The 19,258-nt window shown below is 39.0% G+C and overlaps 1 protein-coding gene across 3 annotated transcripts in view; it reads right to left on the reverse strand.

Moving 5' to 3' along the window:
- Positions 1–19,258, reverse strand: part of TTLL5 (tubulin tyrosine ligase-like family member 5) — a 306,711-nt gene that overhangs the window by 95,391 nt on the left and 192,062 nt on the right. For all 3 annotated transcript variants that reach the window (XM_011949527.1, XM_011949526.1, XM_011949528.1), the window contains one exon: positions 7,917–8,112. In XM_011949527.1, the coding sequence (XP_011804917.1) occupies positions 7,917–8,112 (196 nt within the window). The remainder of the gene's footprint in view (positions 1–7,916; positions 8,113–19,258) is intronic.

Genomic DNA, 19,258 nt, shown 5'->3' on the forward strand with positions numbered 1-19,258 from the left:
AGCAGTTAGTATGTGAACAGTTGCCTCTTCATACCCACAACCAAGCAGAGTTCTGAATCTTAATTGATTACACTGACCCCTTTTTTTTTTTTTAAAGATTTGTGTATACGAGAGTATATAGCAGTGCAGCAGCAATAATGCTGGAATATCTTATCTGACTGCTAAGTGTGTAAACGAAAAAGAAAATGAAGAATCAATTCTGTCGCTGGGGAGGACGGTAGAGTGGAAAGGGGCTTTGGAAGTCCTCTGACCTGGTATGAATATTATCTCCACAATATCCACAATTGTGTGATCTTGGCTCAGTTACACAAACTCTTTGAACATAGATTTCCTCATCAGTGGAATGGAGGTAAGACTACATCTGGTGCACAGGAAGCATTCACTGTATGTTCTTTCTCCTCTAAGATTCCAGAAGAATATTCCCCTAGCAGCAGCTTAGAAAGCAACATGATGATAACCAGGGGACTTATGTTACTATCAGTAATAAGTTAACACAATGAATGAAAGTCAGTATTGAATAATACACTAAGATCAGACTTATATGGTATTGAAAAAGCAAGCATAAGCCGGGGGCGGTGGCTCATGCCTGTAATCCCAGCACTTTGGGAGGCCGAGGTGGGCGGATCATGAGGTCAGGAAATCGAGACCATCCTGGCTAACACGGTGAGACCTTGTCTCTACTAAAAATACAAAAAATTAGCCGGGCATGGTGGCGGGCACCTGTAGTCCCAGCTACTGGGGAGGCTGAGGCAGGAGAATGGCATGAACCGGGGAGGCAGAGCTTGCAGTGCGCAGAGATCACGCTACTGTACACCAGTCTGGGCGACAGAGCAAGACTCTGTCTCAAAAAAAAAAAGAAAAAGAAAAAGCAAGATAATATGAATTAAGCAAACATGTCATCTGTGGTAGTCACATTTGTAGACACCTGTCACGTTTCCTGGTGATCTTCTGAAAAACACTCATAGAAATAAAATTAAAATAGTATTACCAGTAACAGTGTTGAAAGGACAAAATAATAATTAGAAAATTCATTCCTATATTATTAATAACACAGAATTAATAATAACCCATACAAGTGCTCCTAATATCCAAACCTCTAGAACAAATGTCAGGATACTGACATGGATTGTTAGGTGCTAATCCTATTACTTAATAAAAGTACAAGGGAGGGTAAAGTATGGGCATTTCCAAGATTGTTAAGCCCAAGAACATCTTAGTAAGATATTTCTTTCATTAAGAATTGAGGTAATTGGGATAACATCTAGGCCTAAGTTCAGGAAAACTTTTCTTTTGAGATGGTGCTTACGAATAGGAGACTAATGAAGACACCGGAGAAGAACTTTTCAAACATAGTTTCATAGAAGTCAATAAATACTTGTTGGCTAGGTATGGTGGCTCACGCCTGTAATTCCAGCACTTTGGGAGGCCGAGATGGGTGGATCACAAGGTCAGGAGTTCAAGACTAGCCTGGCCACTATGGTGAAAACCCCATCTCTACTAAAAATACAAAAATTAGCCTGGTGTGGTGGCGTGTGCCTGTAGTCCCAGCTACTCAAGAGGCTGAGGCAGGAGAATCGCTTGAACCTGGGAGGCAGAGGCTGCAGTGAGCCAAGACTGCGCCATTGTACTCCAGCCTGGGCAACAGAGTGAGACTCCGTAACAAAAAAAAAAAAAGTACTTGTTGAATGTATAAATTGCAAGTTAAAATTTACGTAATAGTACTTATAGTTGCTGTTTATTGAATGCCTTATTAAGTAGGAGGCAGCATATAGCATAATAGCCAGGAGCTTTGATGCTGCAGGCTGACAGACCTGGGTTCAAATCCCAGTTCTACCAGTTACTATTTATGTGACATTGAGAAAGTTACATAAATGATACTATGCTTTTTCATCTGTGAAATGAGGCTAATAAGAGGGCAGCTTTTGTAAAGATCCACTGAGATAATAAAAAAAAAATGGCCACTTTGGTGCTTGACATATGGTAATATCAATATCACATCCTGAGAACTACAATCATGATAACACACAGGTATATATCATCATCTCCAAATTAGAGATAAGGAAAATGAGGTCCTAAAAGTTTGAATAACCTGAGTCATGGACTAGACAGGGCCAAGACTTAAGCTGTGGGTTATCTGACTCCAAAGCCTGTCAAGAGTGGCCTATTTCCAAAACAACTGAATGCAGTATTATTTCATGTATTTTCTATGTATTTTCATTAAATAAGAATGAAAGAGTTTGGCTTGGTAAAACCTACTAAATCAAGTAGTCCTAGGAAAATCAATAAAACTAAAAGCTAGACACTAAGTATGAGTTCCTGCTAAAAGTCAAGTGGAAAAATAAAATAGAACAGAAGAACCAACCAAACAAACAAAAAAACAAAGAAGCAATAGGTTATGACATTAAGTTCTGGAGTCAATATGCTCCGGAACTTACACACACACACACACACACACACACACTCTTCCCCTCTCATGCCCCCAGTCCAATCTTCCTCTCTGATACACCATTATAAAGATGTATCAAGACACCTCCTGCATGGCTAGACTGTTCGCCTGCTCTTTGTGCCACACTGAGGAGCTAGCATGTTATTGCCAGCTGCTTGGAAAAAGACAGAGTGCCTGCTGAATTTCTCTTTCTTTCCCCTCCTCCACAACACAAACATACAGCAGCTGAAGGCTTGGCGAAACAGAATTCATTCCTGCAGGAGGAGGCAGAATTTTTTTAGACACATGCAATGAACTTTTAAGAGCAAAATAACAAGACATGGTTCGGTTTACACGGGAATCCTTTCCACACCTGTGGGATTGCACACATACACACATAGCATTAGCAAAAAGCTTGTTACACACTGCACTCAAGATGTTACCAGCAAACTGAAAGACCTCTTGATGTGAACACTGAGTTGCTCCCAGTCCTGTTATAGGAACATTAGTTTCTGCTAGGATTATTGAATCCAGATTAGTTTGGTAAACTTGGGCATGGTGGGAAGCGAGAAGTAAAGAACAGATGGGGCAGAAGGATGAGAGAAACTTAGGATGCACCGTTTTCTCCTACCTTGAGTTATTTACTAATGTTGAAAATTAAGTCTACTAAAAATTGAAGGGGTTTGGAAAAAGACCGGAACCAGTGAAGAATTAAGATGTATTTAAAATCTCTTCTTTCTCCCATTATTGTTAAAGGAAACTTCGGCAATTCTGTGTTGGCCGTCAAAATGTCCTTAATTTTTCTGCTTTTGGGGCTCCTTTTCACTGTGGATGAGGCAGAGAAGAGAGTGGGAGGGAAGGAAGCAGGGAGTGGGTTGGGAGCAGAAGTTTAACAAAGGATCACTTTAACAGAAACTACTGAGTAATCGCTCTGTCCTGCGCCAAGAATAACATCAGCTCAATGTCTGCAATTAGAATCAGGTCAGTCGGGCCTCACAGCCGGTGCAGCCCTCCTCACAGACCCCAGCATGGAGAGCTACTCATGCTGATGTCACCAGTAGTCACTGTTGCCCAAGAAAGTCCCCCACTCAGCTGAAAGAAAAGTGTTTTTTGCCTTCTCCTTCAGGGGCAGGAAGCCAGCAGGAGAAGGAAGACGGAATTAGACAGAAGACATGTATTGGGCTGTATCAATCTGTAACAGATTTGTTTGACCTTTCCTAACTCTCGAGATTCTGTACTTCCTGCAACCATCCTGAAATTCTTTTTTTTTTTTTTTTTTTGAGACAGAGTCTCAATCTGTCACCCAGGCTGCAGTGCAGTGGCACAATCTTGGCTCACTGCAACCTCCGCCTCCCGGGTTCAAGTGATTCTCCTGCCTCAGCCTCCTGAGCAGCTGGGATTATAGGCATGTGCTACCATGCCCGGCTAATTTTTGTATTTTTAGTAGAGACGGGGTTTCACCATACTGGTCAGACTGGTCTCGAACTCCTGACCTCGAGATCCACCCACCTCGGCCTCCCAAAGTGCTGGGATTACAGGCATGAGCCGCCACGCCTGGCCCTGAAATTCATTTTTAAATGAGTTAATGTGTACAGAGAACCTGGAATAGTGCTTGGAACACAGCAAGTGCTTAAGTGGTGGCCATTATTATTAAAACAAAAAGGGAGAACTCCGCCTATTCATTAGGTTATTCCAAACCTAATGAATCAGAAATGGGATGGAGGAACAATAGTTTTAACAAGCGCTTCAAATGGTTCTGTTACTCTAGTCTAGGGGTCTGCACACTAGGACCTACAGGCTGTTGCCTGTTTTTGTACATAAAGTTTTGTTGAAAGACAGCCACACTCATTCATTTACATATTGTTTATGGCTGTTTTCACTCTACCATGGCAGAGCTGAGTAGTTGCAACAGAGACGCTATAGCCTGCAAAGCCTAAAATATTTACTATCTGGCTATTTACAGAAAAAGTTTGCTGACCTCTGCTCTGACTTAAAACAATGTTTTTCAAACTGCTGGTTTTACCATCAGTATGTAAAAGCTCAATTTTGTCTTATTTTGTTTATTATGCCTTCTATCATATGGACTGGATCACACCAATTTTCTTATATCTCTTCCCGAAAACTTCTGGCATTGGCTCTGGGTGACTTTCCTCTCTCACTCCCATGTCACAGGATCAGTCTTTTGCAGGGGTGGATTAAGTGTATGACAACTGCTAGATTTATGAGTGCAGTGCTATACTGAGATGAAGATCAAAGCTCATTCCCTGTGAATACTGAGAGATGTCCATTTCCAAACTCACATCTTGAATCAGAGTTTAAGCAGAAATTAACACCTTCAATAAGCTGGATATCTAAGTGTTCTGGTTGGAGGGCGAAAAGAATGGAGAACTTCCTATGTATACAATGAGAGAAAGGCTGCATGAACTTTTCCCAGACATTAATAGGAGATTACTATGTTAAAGGTGCTGTTCATAAACATAATATAATATGATATAATATAAATACAAGGCCTCCTTTAACATCCTGTTCCATAAACAGGCCTCTTTTATGGATGAATGTTAGGTAAATCAGATTTCAATTCTATCCACTGCTTTCAAACAGGCAGTTAATCACACTGTTAGTTACACCAAAGGCTCCCTACACTTTAGAAAAAGGAATCCAAAATGCAAGGAGTTCATTAGAAAAGTACCGTTGCTATCTAAAGGGTGACCCAAGGACAGAAATACAGAATACTGAGAATGTAAACCATGCTTCAATCAACAATTCAGTGACAATTATAACCGCCAGATCCAGCACAGCTAAGCTACAAAGGCATAACATCTAGTAGGGTTTTGCTTCCACGGTGGAATGATTCTAAGTACCCTCTGAAATAAAGTGCTCTAAGTTTCTACATATTCTTCCCGTTAGAATATTTAATATCTTATTTGTTATTTTATTAGTTATAAACTCTTGAAGCTAATGGAATTTAGTTACTTTAGCTCTCTCCTATAGTCCCAGAAACTTCACCCTTACTCATTTTTCCCTAAATCAGCTGTGGTTTAGAAAAACAGGTTTGGGGTGTGGGGGAGAAGAAATAAAATAATGTTATACACATATATACAATTATGATGAATGATTTTCTGTCTGCTCTCCAGGAGAACGAGAGAACTCCCTTCTTGGGAGTTCTGCCTCCTCCCTAAAACAGATATTCTGACAGATTCTGAGAGACATAATTTCCATATACTTCATAATTCAGTGAAACTAAACCAGTATAATCCTCAGTGAAAAGAAATTCCACACAAGAACAGTAGTACAGTACTTTGAATTTTCAAAGGAATGTGAGTTGCTGGAAGCTAATCAAAAGTATGAGAAGGACTTAAAAATGAAGCAGTTTCTAAAAGTGAAAATCAACAAAACTGCCTCTCCTTCCCCAGTCATCCTCCATTTCAAGGTATTGAAGCATGGTTTAAAGGGTACCAACTGTCTAGATTCATTAGAGCCAGAGATTTTTTTTTTCTAACTTTTATTTTAGGCTCAGGGACACATGTTCAGGTTTGTTATAAAGGTAAATGGCGTGTTGCAGGGGTTTGGTGCACAAATTATTTTGTCGCCCAGGTAATGAGCCAAGGACCTGATAAGTAGTTTTTTGATCCTCAGTCTATACAGTGATACTTCCCCTATCCAGTATTTGATTAAGTTGGCATTCTCAAGTACTCTGAATGACAGGGAGTTTAAAGCTTAAAAAGCTTTAAGAAATTTAAGAACGCAGATTAAAAAACAACAACAACAACAACGAAGACACACATTTGTATCTGGAATTGTGAAAATGTAAACTGGCTTAAATGCTTCTGCTATCCCCAAGACTTTCCAAATGAAGAAAATTTTACGTGACAGGAAGTGATGTGGTGATTACAATGAGATGCTATACTCTTATGCTTTCCAGATTAAGAAATCTTATTTTTCTCCAGTAAAAATGGTCTAAAGAACTACTTTGCAAACGCCGGCACTTACAATTTCTCAATTATGATGAATTAACATAATGTACAGAGTACTCTACCTCAGGTAAAGATGATCAAGTGGTGAACTATGTTGAAATAATAAAATGACATTTTATTATGGGTGGTAGTTGAAAAGATAAGACAGAATATAATAATAATTGTTCTACTTAGAGGAAAAAACCTTTGGGAAATGCTGCTTTAGTCTTTGAGTAAATAATACTATTGCACAAACTCATGCACACTATGTACTACATTTTTATAAGAAAAAAATGATCAGGAGATCAAACTGATAAAAAGTTATTTCTTCACATAACCAAATGTCAGAAAAGCTTATAGAATCGGTACTAATTCATTCCAATAACTCCACTGTAGAACACAGTAACTATTCTTTTTTTTCTTTTTTTTTTTGAGATGGAGTCTCGCTCTGTCGCCCAGGCTGGAGTGCAGTGGTGCGATCTCCACTCACTGCAAGCTCTGCCTTCTGGGTTCACGCCATTCTCCTGCCTCAGCCTCCCGTGTAGCTGGGACTACAGGCTCCCGCCACTGCGCCCGGCTAATTTTTGTATTTTTAGTAGAGACGGGGTTTCACCGTGTTAGCCAGGATGGTCTCGATCTCCTGACCTCATGATCCGCCCATCTCAGCCTCCCAGAGTGCTGGGATTACAGGCATGAGCCACCGCGCCCGGCCCACAGTAACTATTCTAATGATGATCCTGAGTCACCAAGAAAAATTTAAATCCTGAAGTTTTGGTGAGGTCATCCTTTCTCTACAATTGGGGCCATACTAATATATTAGTGCTATATACTTATATAGCTCCCTCATTCAGGAGTTTCTGGCATTTTATAGACAGTGAGTAGCAAATCAACATCTCCCTACACATAAGTTCCACAACAGCGAGGAGTTTTGTGTGTACAGTCACCTTATAGCCCCACTGTTTAAACAGTGCCTAGTACACAATAGATACACAGTAAACATTTGTTGAATGAACAGCTATCATTTACAGATGACCTGCATGCTAACATATGTCCATTTCCATTTTCCAGAAGAACTTGCAGCTTATTTATTCCTTGAAAATCTTGTTAGATAATGAGTAATATCACATATGTATGCCAAGTATATGAAGGCAAGAAAGTAGAACACTTAGAAATAAAGATGCTTAAAATGCTAGCTTTCAGGTATCTTAGAATCAGACCCCATGGGAGGTTGCTAAACTAAGATCATACAACAGAAAGGGTAAACACCACAATAGAGATTTTTGTATAGGAGCATTCAAATGGAAAAAAACAAAACAAAACACATGTCAAACACTGGTTAAGCATCACTTTCAGGCAAAGCCAGTGTTATGGCTCCAGAACATTTTTTCCCCAAGAGTAGACTCCCCATGAGCTGTCGAAGCCAGGGTGGCATGGGGTTGGAAAACCAATCCTACATTTCTCATTCATTCACTTTTTTTTTTTTTTTTAACCAACAGCAGGAAGATGGTAACACATGGAAAAGACTTATCTTGAATTACCTGGTGCCGGGCTCGACTCTGGTCCAGGAGCTGCCGGGACTGAAGTTTTTGTTGTTCAAGTTGCTGCAGGGCAAAATGGAGCTGATAGCTGCCTGCTGTGGGGTGATACTTGTGCTGGGGGACCACCCCTGTAGCCTTGCTGTACACGTTGTTTTCTACCTCTCCTTCCCAGGCAAACCCACCTGTCTGGAGGCTCCTGAAGAGAAAAGCAAGCAGGTTTCTTAGAGTGAGTGGTTGTATGAACAATCTAGAGGAAAGGAGAGAAATGTCTTGGGTATTTTTCCTGTATGGAACCAAGCACAGTTTGGAATTACAAGCCTACTTGTGTGATATTATCTGACTCCTCCACTAAACCGTAGCTCCATGATGACAAAGACAGGGTCCTTGTTTTGCACTCTGTTCTTTTCCTAGCACGTATCATAAGGCCTGGCACACGGTCAATTGTACAATAAATATTTGCTGGATGTAAAACAACTGCAATAGCAATTTCATTCCCCTGTGATCGCCAGAAGACCTACAAGAAGAGTCCAGAGAGTTTCCAACGCAGGATAGGGGGCTAACTTAAGGCAGGAACAGATGCATGATCACGATCATCTTCTCTAACATCAACTTCAAAAGGAAAAGGGTTCATCACACAGAATTCTTGCTTTTTCTCAATCACGCATCAGTTAAATATCTAAATATTTTTTAGAAGCTGTTTATATTTGAGCTTATGTCCCTATCACTGGGTAATATAAATGGTGTGGAAGACACTTTTTTTCATTATTCCAAATTTACCTCATATGGTCCCCACTGAGGCTGATAATTTGTACACCTGAGGAAGGCAAAGGTCACAATAATCAGTACCTATGCTATATTATAGTATTTGTTAAATACTTTGACTGTCTTCCTTGCCCAAATTACTTATTTATTTAGAGACAGAGTCTCAATCTGTAGCCCAGGATGGAGTGCAGTGGTGAAATCACAGCTCACTGCAGCCTCAACCTCCCCATGCTCAGGTGATCCTCAGCCTCCTGAGAAGCTGGGATTCTAGGTGCATGCCACCATGCCTGGCTAATTTTTGTATTTTTTTGTAGAGATGGGCGGTTTCACTACATTGCCTTGACTGGTCTCGAACTCCTGGGCTCAAGCGATCTGCCCACCTCAGCCTCCCAAAGTGCTTGGATTGCAGGCGTGAGCCACTGCACCCAGCCCCAAATTCTAGATTCTGGTGACCATGTCTGTGTAGTTCCTAGCAGAAGTCTTTACAACTACATTTCCCCTCTCAGATCATTTTTCCCAGTAGAAAAGACCCCATACATACTACTTCATTCCCATTTGGCTGGCTATCATTAAAACTAAACACCTGAAGATAACAAGGGCTGCTGAGGATGTGGAAAAACTGGAACCCTTGTGCAATGCTGGTGGGAAAGTAAAATGGTACAGCTACTGTGGAAAACACTTTAGGGGTTCCTCAAAAAGTGAAACCCAAAATTACTGGATGATCCAGCAATTTTTCTTGTAGATATATACAGAAAAGAATTGAAATCAAAACTAACAACCATATACCAATGTTCATAGCAGCATTGTGCAAAATAGCCGAAAGGTGAAAACAACCCAAATATCCATCAACAGATGAATCTACATACAATATTACTCAGGTTTAAAGAGAAAGGAAATTCTGCCATATGCTGCAGCACATGTACAGAAAAGATACTATGCTAAGTGAAATGAGTCAGTCACAAAAGAACAAATATTATATGATGCCACTTATGTGAGGTACCTAGAATAGGTACATTTTAGAGACAGAAAGTAGAATGGTGATTATCGAGGGCTATGGAATTAGGGAATAGGAAATCATTTTTTAGTGAGTACACAGCTTCAGTCTGGGATGATGACAAAGTTCTGGAGACAGATGGTGGCTAATAGTTGCAAAACAGTATAAATGTACTAAATGCCACTGAATTGTACACTTAAAAATGGTTAAAATGGTAAATTTTATGCTAAATATATTTTAGTATGATCTTCTAAAGGTCTCATTTCTTCTGAGGACAGTCTTATCTGTCAGTCCTTCCATCTCCTTAACACTTTTGGTTATTCTTCTTGGGAATGTCTTTAATTACACTGTATTTCTTTTCCTATTTAGGTACAGTGACAAGAAAATTGTACATAGAAGAAACATAAGACTTTCATAATGAACAACCTTGCTCCAAACCCTGGTTAAGGGGGCTTAGAAAAAAGAAAGGCTGCCTAAATTGAAAGAAGTATTCATAGTGATTTAAATCAGCGTTATTCTTTCCTTTGTCATTAAAGTCATTTCAATGACAGAGGTGTAGCAACCCTGGGGTGAGGCTACACAGACCTTCCTGAGTCCTGGCCTAAAAGCCACGTGGGGTTATTTATAGCCTGGGTCCTGATGACTCAACAGAGCACTGCGGGAGGGAGCAAAGTGAAATGTTTGCCAAGCTCAGAAGTCCATGCTCCTCTGTTGCCTGTGTCCTCCCTCACAACCTGGTCTTTTCAGGCCTCTGCTTTGGTTTCCCAACTCTCTTAGAGAGATTTCCAAATCTCTCTTTAAGGGTAAGTCTGTGAACGGTATTCTGAAGCCCGTGGATGAAAGGCTTTCTATCCCATAGTCTCACCTCTGATATGTCACATCCCTTACTCATCTCCTCCCACAGTTTGGCTCCCACAGTTCAGTTGCTCAACTGTATACCATCTACTAATCTTCTTGGGGAACACGCCAAAAAGCTCAGAGCTTATCTATTACGTTTTCTGAGAGTGACATTTGATCTTCAGTGATCCTTCTTGAAGTGCCTCTGTGTGCATGTTATCAGACAGTTAAAAGGGCATGATCTTTCCCAAGAGACTTCTAGAGGTATGGAGGAATATGGTGAGCACTGATCAAATATAAATAAATACTTCAATACATTAATGAAATGTTAACATTATTCACAAAGCAGGGTGCTGAGTGACAGTAAAACAGGATGACATCGTTAGGAAAGGAGGAGGCTGAGGAATCTATTATCTCTTTTCTCATTAGTGAGGGAAGAGAAAAGCTTACTGAAGATAAAACACCCAAAACTACTGAACAGCTAGCTACTGGCTCAGCTAAAGGAACAGTGAGCTGTGAACGGAAGGGGGAGCTGCCACGTATCTAGGTTCAAGGCAGGAGTGGGCTGATCCAGTGAACAAATGAATACAAAGGAAAGAAACAGGTGAAAAAGCAGAAACTGCTTTAGCTAGCTAACCTTGAGACTTCCACACCAATTAGGGTAGGTGCTGCTTTGAATCCAGAATGAAACTATTAGTTACAACAACTAGACTAAAGTTCAGAAAGCCCATCAACAGTGATTCTGCTTTCGTTCCTGCTTTGCTGGTTACAGAAGTTTCTAGCCACAGAAAGCAATCTAGACTCGGTGATAACTTTTACAGGATTTATATAACTATGAAGCTTACATCAGAATTCATCTCACTGGCTAGACTGGTTCATTTGCTAAAAGCTGTTTTAACAACAAATATCCCCAAGAGACATTCACTTTAATGCCTTCTTGTGCATCAGAAATCACAGTCTGTAACCAGGCCCCTTTATGTGGGGATGATCATGGACAGGTTTGCAAGTGTGTGAATATGAGGTGTGGGTCTGTGGATGTATAAAGGGGTAGGACAGTGGGCAAGAGAAGATCAAATAAGGAATTATGGATAAGAAGGGATGTGTTCCTCCAACTATACACAAATTGAATGGACTGGAACATCATAAACTTTTATAATGAAATCTGTTTTTAATCTCATCAGTAACATAAGCCCAGTCTACACATCACAAAAGGACGTTTCTCAAGCAAGTAGAGGCTTTTAGCAAAGAGGCAGGAATTTTTACAGTGTAACACTGGGTGGGGGCAGAAATGCTCAGCTGTGTCATGTAATAAGTGCCACGAGAAACTTGCTTGCTTTGAGTTACAGTGGATGTTACTCAGCCCATGGTATCTCACACTTAAAGTACAAGCCTTGGGGTTTGCAGTATGCAAGTACTATAATGATCAACACAGCGGAGGCCAGGTGTACTATAACTTGGCCTTTCCTTGATTTCTGGTGCCCGAGTTTACCTATCTAAATATTCCTTTCTAGGCATCTCATACTTTCCATTTCAATCCAAAATTCCATCCCATTCTTGAACCTTAAACGAATTCTATTTTTCTAATAATGTTTTCTACTCCTATCAAAAATTTTGAGGTTCAATCATTCTCTCCAAAATTTAGTGTTTTTCCTCGCTCAATGCTAAAACATAATATTGTACACAGGCCCTGTAAATATCTTCTAACTGATTTATTTTACTTCTACAATAGAGTATACAGAGCCAAGAGAATTAGCTGTGGGAAGGCTCTGTGCTTAACATCTGATTCAAAGTGAATTATGCTGCATTTCCCCTTTACATATGTAGTGAATAGGCAACAATATTGCAAGTTTTTCTAAACACTACATTATCTTATTAGCCTATCCATTTAGAACTTTATCTTACTTTCTATATTGTACTGTGGCACTGCAGGATGAAATGTTTTTCTCTACAACTGCCCTTCCTGCAGCATACCTGCAACCTCCAGTCAATAAACATTGAAGAGCTATATTTTTCCTCTGGTTTAATGTCTGTTCCATTAAATGGATACCGATTTTAGGGAACTGGGAGGGAATCTGAAAAATGTAAAGCCAAATCTCAACAGGAAGTTGCACTATCCACATACTTGTACAGACGGTGATTCCATAGTCCATTTTCCCAGCCTCCTCTACCCAGGTCCAGCCAAACACAAGCTACCAAGTACAAGGATGCCTCTGCTCTTTTTGATGGTGCTTGCAACTGTGAGTGTGTTTTCAATTGTCACAATGATGGGGGTGGAGGTGTCACTGACATTTAATAGGTGGAGGTCGGGGTGTTAAAATATCCAGAAATGAAAGGAATAGTCTTGTATTAAGAAAATGTGTGCTACTTAAAATGCCAATGGTGCTTCTGATGAGATAAAACTATAAGGCCATGAAGGAGGTGCTTTCTGGGGAGAAATTATTTCTTTACAAGAAAGACTATTCAAGTCAGTGGCACTTCGGGAAATGTACAGATATTTAAATCTTCTAGTATTAGGAAGATGCCAAACTTACAGTGGTAGATGCAAGTTTTCCAAAAGTGAAACTTTTCCTGAAAAGCTGTAATTTTATCATTGACAATAAATACTATCAGTTGTATTCTTTGAAGTGATAGGCTCACTGTTTACTTTTGAGGAAACGACTGCCAAATATCCAAATCCAAATAACCCTAGTTTCTCTTATCAGATGCTCTTTCAAGTTCAGTATCACAATGTCTTTCCTTGAGACAACTATCACATACTACGCAGCCGGACTGCTTTATGTGTACATCTCATTTTGTAAGACAGAATATTAAGAAGATATACACTCCAGGGTTGAATTTAAGAAAATAATTGTTACTGCTTATCAAGGACACTCTTAAGTAGCACTGGCATTTCTTTTAAGTGAAAATGCTATGGTGGTCAAGAATACAGTGACTACTACTACAGTTTGGTGCCACTGCCTGGATCTGTGCTAACTAAGGCATGAGCAGTTTTTACAAAACCCACCGTTTTTGTACCATTGGTGCAAATGTCACCACGTGAAAAAAGTAGAAATGTTTTAGTATCACTATGAAAATGTTTGACTCTATTGGATTCCTCAAAGGGTCTTGAGGATCCCCCCTCCTCCCAACCTCTCCATGGCCCCCAGGTCCACTCACAGCACTTTGAGAATCACAGACCTGCTGCAATACATGTTTTAAAAATTTAATTTGTAATCAAACCTTTTTAAAAACCTTAAGATTTTCTTACAAAGAAGGAAAATTCTAAGCCCAGATGATTTCAAAATGAATTCTATGCCAAGCATGGTGACTCACTCCTGTAATCCTAGCACTTTGGGAGGCCGAGGTGTACCGATCGCTTAAGTTCAGGAGTCCGAGACCAGTCTGGCTAACATGGTGAAACCCCATCTCTACTAAAAATGCCAAAATAGCTGGGAGTGGTGGCTGGTGCCTGTAATCCCAGCTACTCAGGAGGCTGAGGCAGGAGAATTGCTTGAACTTGGGAGGTGGAGGTTGCAATGAGCAGTGATTGCGCCACTGCTCTCCAGCCTGGGCAACAGAGTGAGACCCCCCCAGCCCCCTCAAAAAAGAATTCTATCAAACAAGAATAAATAATTCCATCCTTTCACAAACTCTTTCAAAAAAGAGCAGAGAAAAAAAAAAAACTTCCCAAATCATTTTATGAGGTTAGCATATCTCTAACACAGAAATCTGACAAAGATAGTACAAAAAAATATTACTTTCTTTTGGTCTTTTCAGACCAATATGCCTGATGAACACAGATACGTAAAAACCTTTAACACAATATCAGCTAATAAAATCTATCTATCTATCTATCTATCTATCTATCTATCTATCTATCTAATCAACCAACCAATCAAACACACTAGGATAATATATCGTGGCCAAGTGGCATTTACCATAGGAATGCAAGGGTAACATTAGAAAAAAAGTCAATCATATAATTCACCACATTAAGAGAATGAAAAAAAGTCATATATTAATACTGTTAACACGAGAAATGCATTTGACAAAATTCAACACCCATTCCTGACAGACACTCTTAGTAAACTAGAAAACATTTCTATTCACCACCAGCAATGGATGACCTAGCCAGTTTAAGGCAAGGAAAAAATGATATTATTCATTGACAGATGATTGATTACATAGAAAACCTTATAAACTCTACAGAAATACTGCTAGAACTAATAAATAAATGTAGCAAAGTTGCAGTCATCATGGTCCATAAACAAAATACAATCATATTTTTATATACTAGAAATACATAACTGGAAAATGAAATTTTAAAAAGCAATACAACTTGACCGGGTACAGTGGCCCACGCATGTAATCCCAGCATTTTGGGAGGCTAAGGTGGGCAGATCACAAGGTCACAGTTTGAGACCAGCCTGGACAATATGGTGAAACCACATCTCTACTAAAAATACAAAAATTGGCCAGGAGTGGTGGCAGGCGCCTGTAGTCCCAGCTACTCGTGAGGCTGAGGCAGGAGAATCACTTGAACCTGGGAGGCAGAGGTTGCAGTGAGCCGAGATCATGCCACTGCACTCCAGCCTGGGCAACAGAGAGAGACTCTGTCTCAAAAAAAAAAAAAAAAAAAAAAAAAAAGGCAATATAACTTATAATATCATGAGAATACATCAAATACCTAAAAACAAATCTAATAGAAAATACACAAGGTCACTACACTGAATTGATAAAACATTAATGAAAAATATTAAACAAAACCCTACATAAGTACAAAGATATATCATGTTGACTCACTGGAAGACTCAAAATTGTTAGAATGTCTATTCTGTATTTCAGATATTGTTTTTCTCAGTTTCACAATTTCCATTTGGAAATCTTGTCTTCATTATTATTATTGTTTTTGAGACAGATTCTCACTGTTATACTCCAGAGGCTGGAGTGCAGTGGCATGATCTCGGCTTACTGCAACCTCCGCCTCCTGGGTTCAAGCAATTCTCCTGCCTCAGCCTCCCGAGTAGCTGGGATTACAGGCATGTGCCAGCACACTTGGCTAATTTTTGTATTTTTAGTAGAGATGGGGTTTCGCCATGTTGGCCAGGCTGGTCTCGAACTCCTGACTTCAGGTAATCAGCCTGCCTTGGCCTCTCAAAGTGCTGGGATTACAGGCGTGAGCCACCGCACTTGGTCAGTATTTTGTATTTTTCATTCATTAAAGCATATTTTCCTTTACATCCTTTTGCACAGTTATAACAGTAACTTTAAAATCCTTGTCTGTTAATTCTATCATCTGGGCCTTCTAAGGATGGGTCTTCATTGATTATCTTTTATTCTGATGATAGGTCATACATTCCTATTTCTTCCTGCGTTGAATAATTTCATATTGTATCCTGGATATTGTGAATGATATGTTGTAGAGACTGGATTGTATTATGTTGCACTAAAGAATGTGTGTGTATGTGTTTTAAGTAAATGGTTAACCTGGAGAAACTCAAATTGCAATTCTTTCTTCTCCTCAATGGGCTGCAGCTCAGATCAGTTCTTTTTGTGTTACCTGCAAGCTTTGAAGTATGTCTTGCATATGCATTAGTCAGGGGTCAGTCAGAGATTTGGGTAAATTTTCTACATAGAATTTAGGCTCCCCTTTTCTGGAGATGTCTCATTTCTAGAGTTCCCCTCTCCCTCTACAGCAGATGTGGTTGTCCTGAACTCCATCCTCCAGTTCATCAAGCCAGTTAGACTGCAGATTCTGGGGCAAGTTTTATCTGCTCCATGTGGTGCAAACTATGACTTGCCCTTAAGTGAAAAGGCAACAACAGAAAACAAACAAAAACCCAGAAAACTCACCCCTGGCAATTCCCTTCTTTCAAATGTTGATTCCTCTCCGGTATCAATCAGCTTTTGCTCACCCTCCAGTGCCTTTAAATAGTTGTTTTTTATATTTTATCAAGTAGGTTGATCAGATAAAGACATAGCCACTACCAGAACTGGAAACTACCCTCTAATTAATCTATAGATTCAATGCAATCACAATAAAAATTCCGGCAGGCTTTGTTTTTGTTGTTGAAGAAGCTGACATGTTGATTTTTTTTCTTTTTTTCCCCTTCTAGCATACCTCCGGTGGCAGGAAAGGTTGATTTTAACATTATGGAAAAACCAAAGAATCTACATTAATCAAAACAATCTTGAAAAAGAAGACTTACATCACTTGATTTCAAGACTACTATGAAACTATCATAATCAAGACATTTCTGCTCATCAAAAGACATCACTAAGAAAAAGACAATGAATAAGCAAGACATGCCTTTGAGGAAAAATATCTGCAATATAGGTATGTATATGTGACAAAGGATTTCTAGTGATAAATATAAAAATGTACCATTGGTAATTGTTGATTTAAATAATAACAATAATGAGATTTAAGAACATGTAAAAGATTGGAACAGACAATTTACAAAAGAAAATATGTGAATGGCTAACAAGCAAATGAAAAGTTCTCAACATCAGTACTCAACAGGAAAATGCAACTAACATCCTACATCTACTAACATGACTAAAATCAGTTGGACAACAATATCAGATACTGGTGAGCATGAAGAGCAACCAGAACTTTCATACATTGCTGATGGGGGTGTAAATGATACCATCGTTTCAGAAAACTACTTGTCAGTTTCTTATGAAGTTAAACATATATTTACACAACAGGACAATTCTACTTCTAGGTATTGACCCAAAAGAAATAAAAATGTGGCTAAAAAAAGTTGCATAAGAATTTTCATGGAATTTGCATTTATAGTAGTCAAAAATTGGAACCAAACTTAATGCCTATCATTAGAGAAATAAATTGTAGTACATTCATATAATGAAATATTGCTCAATAAAAACAAATGAACTGCTAATATAAGCAACAAAACAGATGAATCTCAAAAACACTGCATTAAATGAAAGAAGCCAAACACAAAAGAACAAATATTGTATGATTCCATTCATGAACAGGCACAACAAATTTACAGTGAGAGGAGTCAGAAGAATGATTACTAGCGGGGAGGGGCAGTAGGGACTGGAAAAAGACACAAGGGAATTTTGAAGCATGATGGAAATGTTCCGTATGCTGTGTTGCATGGTGGTTACAAAGATATATAAAATTGCTGAAACTCATCAAATTGAACAGTTAAAATAGATTTTTTTTTCCTCTCTTTTTTTTTTTTTGAGACGGAGTCTTGCTCTGTCACCCAGGCTAGAGGGCAGTGGCGTGGTCTTGGTTCACTGCAACCTCTGCCTCCGGGTTCAAGCGGTTTTCATGCCTCAGCCTCCTGAGCAGATGGGATTACAAGTGTGTGCCACCACGCCCAGCTAATTTTTGTATTTTTAGTACAGATGGGGTTTCACTGTGTTTGTCAGGCTGGTCTCGAACTCCTGATCTCAAGTGATCTGCCCATCTCGGCCTCCCAAAGTGCTGGGATTACAAGCATGAGCCACTGAGCCCAGCTAAAATAGATGTATTTTTTAGTTTATATAAATATACCTCAATTTTAGACAAACATGCAAACTAAAAGTTACAGCATTTTCACTTATCTTTGATTAAAACTCTTATTTCCTGTTTTTATAATTTTCTGATTTTAGCTACAAAATAACTTTTTCTATTCGTGTACTTTGCAATACTGGAATAACATGTAAAGATACATGCCTAAGTAGTTATTTCACTTCATTGCAATTCAATCCACATTTATTGGACACTGTTCCTAGGTGCTTACGGACTACCAAGAAGAAAAACACATAGTTCCTGCTTTTAAAAAACTCATGATCTAGAGCAGTGACTTGTCAGGTGAGTCCACAGGAAGAATGAGGAGGTGAAAAAATGTCAGGAATGGCAGGATTCCACAATAGGTGGCATTAACAGAGGGGTTTAAAGCCCAGGAGATTGTTAGGCAGAATCAAGGGGTTCTAGCTTATATGTTAATATTAGTGATGAAAATCATGTTAGTCTGAATGATCCAGTATTCTGGCATGAAGGTCTGAAGAAGTGAGATATGCAAGCACAGTGGCAACCTTGGTGTAAATGAGTCCTACGGATGAAAGGCAGAAAGAATGGTTGGCTCTGAAAGTGAGCCTGATGATATATTGACATTAAAAGGCAAATTTAGTTAGAAGAGAGTCAAGGGGTCATAATAGTTAAATTTAGCACTGAAATTGCACAGTGGCGGCTCTGTAAAGAATAAATCTGTTTATGAAATGCGTTCAATGAATGATAACTACTTTCATTAGTGAAAAAGAAAAGTTGAATTGCATTTAGATATAAACTTAATACATACTGAAATAGTCTACTAAGAAATCTTAATGTAAAAGGTAAATTATAAATGAACTATAACTGTTAATAACTGTCAGTACCTGCTGACTGGGAACACTAATAGCTAGCCAAATGAAATCTGTGCTTAATATTATTTAACTGAGTTAGATGGACCTGGCAAGAGTTCACACTCATGGTGACAAGTGCTTTGATTCTTGGAGAATTTATGTGTTACAACAAGATTTTTAAGTGATCTCTAAAAATTACGATACTAAAGAAATTAATTTTTTTTTCTGTTCACCTCTTTTTAAATTTTTTATTTATTTATTTTTTATTTTTTATTATACTTTAAGTTCTAGGGTACATGTGCATAACGTACAGGTTTGTTACATATGTACACTTGTGCCATGTTGGTGTGCTGCACCCATCAACTCGTCAGCACCCATCAATTCATCATTTATGTCATGTATAACTCCT

Source organism: Colobus angolensis, unplaced genomic scaffold, assembly GCF_000951035.1.
Source record: "Colobus angolensis palliatus isolate OR3802 unplaced genomic scaffold, Cang.pa_1.0 Scaffold3, whole genome shotgun sequence".
NCBI classification, from domain to species: domain Eukaryota; kingdom Metazoa; phylum Chordata; class Mammalia; order Primates; family Cercopithecidae; genus Colobus; species Colobus angolensis.